Raw genomic sequence first — 11,849 nt, 5'->3', positions numbered from 1 at the left:
ATGAGCTAATAAAATTTTGAGGATTGTTTGTAACAGCAGTTAGCCCCCTTGACTAACACTGGTAGCAAAAAGGCATGTGATAAAATTCAACACCTACTGCCAATTAAAAAAAATTGTCAAATGGAACAGGATTTTTTTATTGTTAAAAATACCTGCTGCTGCTGCTGCTGCTGCTAAGTTGCTTCAGTTGTGTCCGACTCTGTGCGACCCCATAGACGGCAGCCCACCAGGCTCCCCCGTCCCTGGGATTCTCCAGGCAAGAACACTGGAGTGGGTTGCCATTTCCTTCTCCAATGCATGAAAGGTAAAAGTGAAAGTGAAGTCGCTCAGTCGTGTCCGACTCTTAGTGACCCCATGGACTGCAGCCTACCAGGCTCCTCTGTCCATGGGGATTTCCAGGCAAGAGTACTGGAGTGGGTTGTCATTGCCTTCTCCAATAATTATACTACACATCTATACATTACCAACTCAATAGACGTGAACTTGAGCAAACTCCAGGAGATGGTGGAGGACAGGGAGGCCTGGCATGCTGCACTCCATGGAGTTGCAAAGAGTGGGATGTGACTCAGTGACTGAACACGAAATATACTTTGAGAAGAAACTGTGACAAAGAAAAAAATAACACAAGTCTTGACTGTCTTTTGATTCTCCAGTAAAAAAGAGCCTATTCTGGCTTATTAGTCATGGAGCCATCAATCTGAAAAACTATACCACTTCTTAGGCCAGGAACACTGTGCATAACCATGGATTACGCTATAATCTCATATACAGAGAACATTTTATTACTGAAAAGATCACACAAAATTTTTGTATACAAAGTTAAAAAATGTGGAAAAGTTAATATTTACATTTTTCATACAGTACATGATGATTTTCTTCTTACGCTTTAACAGAATGTTAAATAGAGGAAAAAACCAAAAGCATAAGAAAGCTTTGTTCAGGGAAAGATATTCATTGAAAACAAAATTAAGAAAATTCTTTAATATTTCAAAGTATGTTATATGAAATACATTTTATTCTGTTTATCAGGACTATATATATATTTTTCCATTTGTTTGGCACTAATATTGCTAGCACATGTTTGAATATTCAGCAAAATCCTATTTAGCTGCACAGATGAATTCTACATTATGTCTGAGAAAGATACTGCAAAAATGCAAAAAGTCTGTAGTATTCTAAATGTTAAAAAACAAAAGTTAAATGTATAAGCAATTGTAAGTGGTCATACAAACACAATCTCGGGTAGTCATGATATATTAAAAAAGGAAATCAATTGCACTTGGCTTAATTTATAAAACAGTAACAATTCATCTTGCACTTGGCTTAATTTATAAAAGAGTAACAATTCATCTACTAATCCTTCAGAACATTTCATTTTAAAAATGAGAAGGATCAGTCAGCAGCATAATATTATCAACATTGGACACTCAGTAAGCACCTTATTTCAGTTGCATAATAGATCTGTGAAATTCCTAAAACAACTAGACTTTATAAAATTCACACATTGAAGATGATAAGGTAAACAGATTTTTAAAGTTGAATTTCCATTATAAATGAATTTCAGTGTATCAATTATTTTTCATACTACAAAAGAATACTTATTCTCTTAGAAATTCAATGTAAAAGCTACCAAAATAGTGCTAAAATCAGCTACTGGAATAACATAATAAAAATATCTGAATAGACTTGAGGATTTCTAAAAAAAATTCAAAACATAAAAATTCATTTTCAAATATATAAAAATGATATAAAGCTAAGTTTTAAATACTTCAGCAAAGAAAAATCTTGACTTTATACTATAAAAGTGAAACAGCATAATACAACTTAAAACACTTTTGACAGAGGAGAATCTTCATAAATAGAAAAGGAAGATTCCTCTAACAGTCTCTCCTCCCACACAACTTGAAAAATATTATTAACCTGCACATTCCCATTTGGAGGGGTATACTGCTCCCATTAACCTCTGTGTGAAATGAATCATATTCTCAGAATCTATTGTTTTCAGTGTAACAAGAGGCGATGTAGCTTTAAGTGCAAAAGAAGACTGTAACAGTGATTCTTGTAAGACAGTGTACTGTCACCTCCAGTGTAGCAGGAATCCACTTCTCAGTAACACGATGACCTGGTTTTCAAGTATCTGAATGACTGCCAGTGCCCTGCTCTTTTCTAACTCCTGAAGCCGAGTGAACAAGCAGTGACGTGGAGCCTTTGAAGCTGCTTGGCTCTGGAGAACTGGATGCCTGCCCACGGTTGCTCTGTACTGGGCCAGTTTCGGGGACATCACTCTTCGGGGTTACCCTAGGTAAAACAACAAAAGCTGATGTACATACACACCACGTGTACACCGTGTGTACATACATACACAACGTGATGCCGGATGTTCTTAAAACTGCTATTTCTTTTTCCATGAGTTTTACTCCTAACTAGTAACCACTTTTATCAGAAAATAATTAACTCTTTATGCATACTCTTAACACCTCAAAGTACAAACAATTTACTTTCAAATACAATTTTTGCTAATTTCAGAAACTTCATCAAGCACCACCCCTGTATGGGCTAAGCACGGTATCTCATGGGGAGTAAGACAGGATTCCTGCCCTTAGTTTAGCAAACCTTTTGTTGATTCTCTCCCATGGATTAGACCTCGTGTAAGAGGCTGGTGATTGCAGCCATGAAATTAAAAGACACTTACTCCTTGGAAGGAAAGTTATGACCAACCTAGATAGCATATTAAAAAGCAGAGACATTACTTTGCCAACAAAGGTCCGTCTAGTCATGGCTATGGTTTTTCCAGTAGTCATGTATGGATGTGCGAGTTGGACTATAAAGAAAGCTGAGCACCGAAGAATTGATGCTTTTGAACTGTGGTGTTGGAGAAGACTCTTGAGAGTCCCTTGGACTGCAGGGAGATTCAACCAGTCCATCCTAAAGGAGATCAGTCCTGGGTGTTCATTGGAAAGTCTGATGTTGAAACTCCAATACTTTGGCCACCTGATGCAAAGAGCTGACTCATTTGAAAAGACCCTGATGCTAGGAAAGATTAACGGCAGGAGGAGAAGGGGACGACAGAGGATGAAATGGTTGGATGGCATCACCGACTCAATGGACATAAGTTTGGGTGGGCTCTGGGAGTTTGTAATGGACAGGGAGGCTTGGCGTGCTGCAGCTCATGGGATCGCAAAGAGTCAGACACGACTGAGTGACTGAACTGAACTGAAGAGGCTGGGAGCACAAAGATGAGTATGACCTCAGGTTCACCTTTGAGGAGTTTACAAATCTAGGACATGATAAAGGCATTTATCTAATAATACATAATCTAGTATGCAAAAGCTGTTGGAGCTACATTTGGTCTAGTTTGGGAGGATGAGGTAAGACAGCCTTGAGACCTTAAAGTAGTCAGCTGTCAATATTTTGGCGAATTCAATACTTACCTGTGTTTGGATCACTTATGATCATTTGGAAAAATTTATTAAAGGTAACGTCAATATCCTTTCACGTTCAGAAAATAAAAACATTTTATAATCAAACTCATAAAATGACAAATACCTTTTAGACAGTATTATAATGTAGGGCTAATCGAAACTTACTAGACTGTATTTTTACATGAATCAAACAGTTTCCTAAATTCACAAGCAACTCTTAACAATTACCATAGAAATGAACATTACTTTTCTATTTGAACAGTATACATGAAAGGCTCTTCCCAATACTAATAATTAAACTATAAAAGAGCATTTATAGGCAGAATCTAGACTTCTTAATCCCAAACTGACTTGGACTAAAAATATATAGACCTGTCATCTCAAAGAATGCTTTCTTTCCAGCTTTATGCTGGAAATGAAAATGTTAGGCTTTAATGAGGTGTGTGTAAGGCAGTATTCGAAATAGTCATATGACTTAAGAGAAGCAAATCCAAGCTCACCTTCCTTCACTCCGCACACTTTCAGACACGCTGCTCTTGTCATTCACGTTGCCTGCCCGGCCTTGGCCTTTCCTGTCCATCTGTTCCCCGCAGAGTTTGGAGCTGGGTGCTGCTGGGGAGGCAGGCTCCTCACAGTCCCGTTCTCTTAATTTGGGGGTGCTCGGTCCATCCCCTCTCACCTCTCTCACTGATGTTTCTGGTGAAGTTTGTATTTCTGTCAGAGTTTCTTGTCCTAAGTAATCATGGTTAGTGATTGCTACTGCAGAAGTACCATGATTTGCCGTCACTCCTGTGCTGGTTCCCATGGATTTGGAAATGACCTTCAGTTTATGTGAACTTGGTTTGTAGTGCTTCTTTTTGTGTTTAACTTTAGAATTGTGCTTTAAAAAAAATTCACATGACTCCTGTAGCACTCTTCGACTTTCACTGATTGGACTGTAAGAAAATTCAAGAAGAAAGTTTACTGAATAAAGGTTAAGTGTTATAATAGAAACTGTAAAGCATATCAAACATCTTGTGCCAAAAATCCTTATTCATTCAAGTTAGATTCTATATGACTTACATTATTTATAACATCTAGGATTATAAATATTATGAGATATAAGTAGATTGCCACGAAGTGAAATCTTTTGTGCATACACTGTCAGTGGCTTTTGTCAGCATAAATAGTAGAAAGAAATTAAATAGGCAAAATCAAAAGATAAGGGCAAAAAAACTCAAACTGGCATAAAGTAGGGGATTATCTGTATGTGTATCACAAACAAAGATATAAAATATGCAAGTAAATTAGAGAGAGAGAATATAGAATATAATTAATGGTCTTTAGTTAAATACAATTGTTTTCTTTCTAATATTCAAGTTATAGCAAGTTATTCTGAAGTTAGTGTGGGCACATAAATATGGGATGTGCTTAGTCACTCAGTTGTGTCCAACTCCATGTACTGTAGCCCGCCAGGCTCCTCTGTTCATGGAATTTTCCAGGCAAGAATACTGGAGTGGGTTGCCATGCCCTCCTCCAGGGGATCTTCCTGACCCAGGGATCCAATCCAGGTCTCCCGTATTGCAGGTACAGTTTTCACTGTCTGAGCCACCAGGGATAGAGATATAATAATAGGTCAAAGAAATTAAAGTCCAGTTAAATGAATTCTTCAGACTTCAAAAATTAATTTGTAAAAAGGTTATAAAATTTTTACCACAAAAATATTCACTAATCAAACCAATTGGAAACAGTTTAAAAACTCTATATTACATTGATAGTACACAATCTATAACATATATAAATAATAAAATTAACTATTTACTCATAAATGTAAATCTACTATATTGTTAAAGAATATTCTATAAGTTGAAATTTTTACCATCTTAAACAAGGAAAATAAGTGACATGTTAAGTCAGTACTATGTGTAATAAAATTTAACGGTAATGATCATATACCACATTTGAATCATATTCTATATGTTGCTTAATATAATTGATATTTAACCCATTTCATCTTTTATCATTGATAAAAAAGGATAAAATTATTTACAATGCTGAACCCAAAACAATTAATTCAATGATAGCAGTAATAATATTGGATATATTATAAGCCATAGAAAGAAAATGTACATTTTACAAACTTTGTATTTATATTTCAATATAATAGTATATGTGAAAGACTACTGTAACAAATACTAAAATAAAGCATCTCTCTCCATGAAACAAGACTTCAGCTTGAAAAAACAGTTAATATAATGAAACTCCAGAACAGTAATGATTTGAATAATTCCTTGTTATTCGATCTATTTATTTTAAAACAATGTCAGATAATTCAATAGATTCTTACTCTTTCTTGCGATTTCGTTTAAAAAATCCAGCCCATTCTGTGCATGTCTTTTTGCTTCCAACCCAGAAGACAGCAGAGATGCCAACAATTAATGTCATCAGATATTTTATCATAAATAAAGCCAATTCTGGTCGAGTTTCTGTATTTGCCTACAAAAAAATAAGAATTTCAGTGATAAATTTAAAGTAAAATCTATACAGTAAGTGCAAAACTTGAACAAAAGTATGAATCAGTTGGTCTTATGAAATGTTTGATATGGCATAATGAATAGCGAAATAAGTGTAATACATTCCTCACAGAAGTTCTGAACAAAGAGCTTTTATCAAAATATATAACTAGAAAGGGAAAAACACATTAAATACATTTAGGAAGGATGTCTTTACATCCTGGCTTGATATCTGGCATTTTTTTTTCCTGTAAGTATAGCAGCCTCTTATAATTCCCAAAATATGTGCCTCTCAATATTTATCTATTTTCCTTAACTATAATCTATAAAAAAAATACATTTAAACTCATTTTTAACAGCATACTATTTCAGTCTTTATGCACTACTGATGTTTATGTTATAAAAACTAGGTTAGTGAGAACAAAGAAAGCATCAGTAAAATGAAAAAAATGTGGAAATTTTGTAAAAATTAAATCATATTTTTCTTTCAAGCATAAACTTTCAAATATTTTTAGAATGTTATACAATATCAAAATACTATACATTATGCATTATATCCTTCTTTTTACATTTACTAATATTTCTTGGAGACCATTCTATATCAGTATAAGTAGAACACTTCATTCTTTTTAAAGACAATTCTATATCAGTAAAAGTAGAACACTTCATTCTTTTTAAAGGCTGTTCATTCTGTGTGAATGAACTCTAATTCATTCAACTACCCCTACTAATAGATGTTCAGGACATTTCCTATTGCCATTGCAAATAATGTGACAGTGACTATCTTTGTATATATGTAATACCTCACATCTGTGAGCAGATCTTTTGATAAAGTCCCAAAAAGACAGGATCAAAGAGTATGTGCATTTTAAATAACGGATATTATCAAAATTCTTTCCACAGAAGGTTGAACTAATTGAGCAGTGAAGTCTAGAATGTGTATTCTGCCACAGTTTCATCAATACAGTGGTTATAAAACCATGTTTGCCATGTCATAAGCAGAAATATGATTTTATTATAATTTTAATTTGCATTTTTCTTATGTTAAGAATAGCTTATTTTATTTTCCCTTTTTGTGACCTCTTGACATATCCTTTTGTCATTTTTATACCAGATTGTTGATTTTTTTTCTTATTGATCTATAGGAATCCTTTATAAATAAGGAAATTAGCCCTTTAATTATGATGTGAAGTGTGAATAAAATTTCCCAGTTGGTCTCCTGACTTTGATTATGGTGGGTTTTTTTGCCATGCAGAATCTGAAAAAAAATTTTTCCTTAGTCAAATTTAGCAATCTTTTCTTTCATAGCTCCTGAATTTTACATCATAAAGTCCTTCCCCATTATAAGATTAGAATTTTCTCACTTTATCTTCTAATACAGTTTTTCTTTGTATTAGAACTAATACAGTTCTAATACATGAAATGTAATCTTAAAACATCATATATTTTCCACTTTTTAACAGGATGTAATGGTTGCCTTCCCCCTTAGTTTGCCAAAAATATGAGCAATCTAGGACAAAATACGGCAGGATCACTTTAAGAGTACTTCCTTATTGCTTATATAGTAAAAACAGATGATGGATAACAGACTATGGACAGGCTGTAAGACAGGTAAAACCATTATCCCCACACATCAGTATGTAAAATAGGTTTCATTGTTACAGTGCAGTAACTTTCTAAAATATAAATTACTACGTAATTCAGTCCATACATTGCTTGATCTGATACACTGTGATGATATAGCACTCACAAGCAACATTAGTCAGTACCATATATAGATATTCAAGAAAAATTTATAAAATCTATTAAAAAAAAAGCTTCTATTTTAAAAATTTAACTAAAATGCTCTGAGATTTTCTATTTTCAGATACTTTTAAATCTTAAAATCACAACTTTAATCACAAGATTCAGAAGCACATGAATTAAGTTTTGTTTTAATTGTGCTTTTTGTCATAAGAAATGACAGGATAGTTTAGGCAAAAGTTCTGTTTTTAAAAGTATATATGAGCAAAATATAAAATGATATATTACATATCATCTTATTATAAACCCAAATAAGGGTTTTCTCAACTAACTAAAGAATTAAAAACTACTCCCAATTCAGCAAAAGTTACTTTTCTTCTCCCTATGACAAGAACCTGTTCTTCTGACTCTATTCTTCACTACCATTCATCTGCCTTTGCAATCTAACTTAATTTTTAAAAGAACAGCTAAAGGAGGCACTTTACTATCATTGTAACTGAAGCTAAAACTTGAGAAAACTCTTAAGACACTCATCCCAGTTTTAACTGATGTCTAGGGAACATTTCCCTCTATTGGATTTTCTCACCTGAAATCTAATTTTAGCTTCATGATGAATTCAAAGATATTTCCAGGGAATGCCATGTTAAAATTAAATAGTGAAATAATACAAATGATACCCTTTACCTGATAAGGACATGGGATATGGTACTGACGACAATGGTCAGAGACCCAGGTTATCTCCCAGGTAATCCTGTTTACTTGCTCGTAGACGTAGCATCCCAGAAGAGTTACTAATGGCACGAGATACAGGCCACTGAAGACTCCAATTCGAATCATAAACTTCTTCAGTTTCTCCTGGTTCCGGCCATCATGCTGTATAACTTGTCGAACGTGATTTAAGGAAATAATGCCAGCTAAGAGAAGAGACAGCCCGACAAAGACACAAAGGCACAGTGGCACGAGGACGAAGTAGCGAGAAGCATCCAGGTCATAGAGGCCGACAAAGCAGACTCCACTGATGTTGTCTCCTTCAACTTTGTTCATGGCAAGGAGCATAATGGTGAGAAAACCTGGTATTCCCCACGCAACAGCATGAAACCACACTGCCTTTTGTTCAATGGCCTCACAACTCCACTTTCTGCCAGCAGCTAAGAACCAAGTAATGGTGAGCATCACCCACCACACAGTGCCAGCCATGGTGAAAAAATACAAAAACATGAACAAAATGGTGCAAGCCTTGTTCTGAGAGCCTAGAACAACTGTGTCACCAAGCTCCAGTTTCTCATCTGCCTTATTGCACGCTGTGCTGTTGCCTAGCAAGAAGCCGATAAAGTACATAAGAGACACAATGCTGTAACAGACAGAGTAATATATAATAGGTCGCTCTGGGTATCTGAATCTTCTAACATCAATTAAAAAAGTAAGGAATGTGAAAAGGGTCGCACAGAGACAAAATATTGAAACTATTCCAATAAAACTTTTTGCAAACTCTAGCTCATCACTTTTAAAATACATGTTGGGGCATGGAGGTGCACATTGGTCAATTCCCAGAAACTTATAACCTTGTCCCCCGGAAGTCTTAAGATGCCTTGGACACCAAAATCCAATGTCTCTTCGGATTTGTTCTGATTTCTTGTGGGGACCGAGAAGCTCTGTGTGTGGGTTAAACGTTGCAGGAACAGACTCATCACAGTACTGTAATCTGTAAAGATTTAAAAATAAATAAAAGAAGCCAACATTTTTGAGTTACTATTTTAATGCTATACTTCACAACTATAAAAGATTCCTCATGCATTCATTTAAAAATTCTTTTATTATTATCATTTTAAAATCTTTTGGCCCAGCCACACGGCATGTGGAATCTTAGTTCCCTGACCAGGGATTGAACCCGCACCCCCTTTACTGGCAGCATGGACTCTTAACCACTGAGCTGCCAGGGAAGTCCCTCCTTATGCATTCATAACTGATGGGGAGACATACACTTAAGCAGATACAGGTTTACAGTTGGGGAGGAAGTTTTGAAATTGACTAAAAACTTGTAGTTGTTAATGGGGCCCCAATACACTAACATATATATTAAGTATCAGGCAAGTGAACATGAAAACTCCCTTACTTGGAAAACAATCAATTAATAACTGTTAAATTCTGATTTCAAGGCTAAGTGTTTAAGAAAGAATTTATCTTGATTGGTAGTCTCTAGACAAAAAGATGCTGGCTTATCTGTTTGAAATATTTTCAAATATAAGTCTTGGGGAAATGAATTTTTATTTTCTAACATCCATAAGCAAAGTAGATCAGCCACATAGTAAGGTGATAACAATTAAAATGACTGAAATGAGATCATTTCCTGGATGAAGAAGACCAAGTTCAAGTGATCTCTAAGTTTATAAAGAAGGGCAAGAAGATCACCAAGAGGAAGGCTGAGGACCAGCTGAACTCACATCACCATTTTGTTGCGGTATGGTTGTTTGCCTCCCTTGTTCAGGGAAGTCCAGAATGATACAAGTGATATTTCTGTTTTGTACAGAACTTTATCACTGAGTTTCTACACACCAGAATTATTTTGGAGGAGCTACATGGTTTAGAAATTAGTAGAGGACCTCCATGGTGGGTCCAGTGGTTAAGATTCACACTTCCAACAGGGGACATGGGTTTGATCCCTGGTCGGGGAACTAAGATCCCATATACCACATGGCCAAAAATTTTTAAAAAAGCAATTAGTGGAGGTTTTAAAGGAGAAAGCATTTTAAATATGCATTAGAAAGAATAGAAAATAATAAAATGTATGCCTGTGTAAACACATGGGTGTATCTACTAGTTTTTTCAAAAGGTAGTATATAAGTTTTACTTTATTACAGACACAGTTGGGACCCCTTTCTGGTCCTATTCTCTTTTTTCTCTCTCTTCCAAAGTATTCATTACTACAAGTTCAGTTTTTATTTCTCCTCCCTTAATGTTTTTTCCAACTATAATGTTACACAGTATTGTTTTATAGGTTTTGAACTTTTTGACATGGTGCTATATATATCATACTTTTTTTTTCCTTATAACTTATAGATTTATCCATATTGACAGATGTAGGTCAACCACATTCATAACTGTACGGCAGTATTCTAGTGTGTAAGTACATCACAATTTACTTATTCTTACAATGGACTTTCAGACTTTTTCTCATTTAAAAAAATCTTTTATTTTTTTGGCTGTGATGGTTTTTCGTTGCTCGTGAGGGCTTTCCCTAGTTTCAGTGAGTGAGAGCTACTCTTTGTTGGTGTGGGGGCTTCTCATTGCATGGCTTCTCTTGCTGCAGAGCACAGACTCTGGGCACATGGGCTTCAGTAGTTGCAGCTCATGGGCTCTAGGGTGTGGGGTCAGTAATTGTGGTGCATGGACTTAGCTGCTCTGTGGCATGTAGTATCTTCCTGGACCAGTGTTCCTTGCACTGCAAGGCAAATTCTTAACTAGTGGACCACCAGGAAGCCCCCAGAATTTTTTTTCATTAAAAAAAATTATGAGTAATGCTACAGTAAGTATTCTTGTATATGATTCCTTGTTTGCGGAAAAGTTTCCATAGAAGGGGATTTCCTAAGATGTACAGTAAGAACACCTTCACTTTTACTATGTATTATCAGTTGTTCTAAAAAGTGATTATGCATCTAGCAGAAGTGTATGAGTTCAACAAAGGCTCTAGAGTTCTTTAGTCTACGGATAAAGAAACAAAAAGAGAACCGTCACCATCGTTCCCAGATTTATTATATGAGGTCTTATTATGTTAGTAGAATATTTCAAATTACAAGCTCCCAATGTCTAGAGATTAGCAGATAAAAGTAATTAATCAAGACATATGCAGAAAGGTCCGTGAATTAATAATGCCCGTTTCCCCCCAGTTTAGAGCAAAGGCATCTTCATTCATTCTCACAGAACGTTGCACCTTCACTCGTTGTATTAGCACAGGTGTAATTGTGCATTTAATTTTATGCTTATTTGATTACTCTCTATTCCTCTCACCTCACTGTAAGTTCTCTAAAAACAAGAAAGTCTGGTTTTGCTCACCACTGTGTACAGTGCTGATATACAAGTGCCTAACATATCTTAAGTGTGCAATAAATAGTTGTTGACAAATAATGAAAGCTTGTCACTAACATTCTTGAAAATTAATACTAATATGAAAATATCATCAGTAGTTTTCAGCTGA

At 35.2% G+C, this 11,849-nt stretch overlaps 1 protein-coding gene across 3 annotated transcripts in view; it reads right to left on the bottom strand.

The window, feature by feature from the left end:
• Positions 1-761: 761 nt before the first annotated feature.
• FZD6 (frizzled class receptor 6) overlaps positions 762-11,849 on the bottom strand; it is a 33,882-nt gene continuing 22,794 nt past the window's right edge. For all 3 annotated transcript variants that reach the window (XM_081503540.1, XM_081503538.1, XM_081503539.1), the window contains 4 exons: positions 8,342-9,359; positions 5,749-5,897; positions 3,923-4,357; positions 762-2,298 (listed from right to left, as the gene is read on the bottom strand). In XM_081503540.1, the coding sequence (XP_081359666.1) occupies positions 2,130-2,298; positions 3,923-4,357; positions 5,749-5,897; positions 8,342-9,359 (1,771 nt within the window). In that variant the 3' untranslated portion in view covers positions 762-2,129. The remainder of the gene's footprint in view (positions 2,299-3,922; positions 4,358-5,748; positions 5,898-8,341; positions 9,360-11,849) is intronic.

Source organism: Giraffa tippelskirchi, chromosome 6 (genome assembly GCF_054371585.1).
Source record: "Giraffa tippelskirchi isolate mGirTip1 chromosome 6, T2T-mGirTip1v1.2.pri, whole genome shotgun sequence".
Classification (NCBI taxonomy): Eukaryota; Metazoa; Chordata; class Mammalia; order Artiodactyla; family Giraffidae; genus Giraffa; species Giraffa tippelskirchi.
The sequence above is the reverse complement of the archived record's forward strand: the minus strand, read 5'-3'. Positions and strand labels throughout refer to the sequence as shown.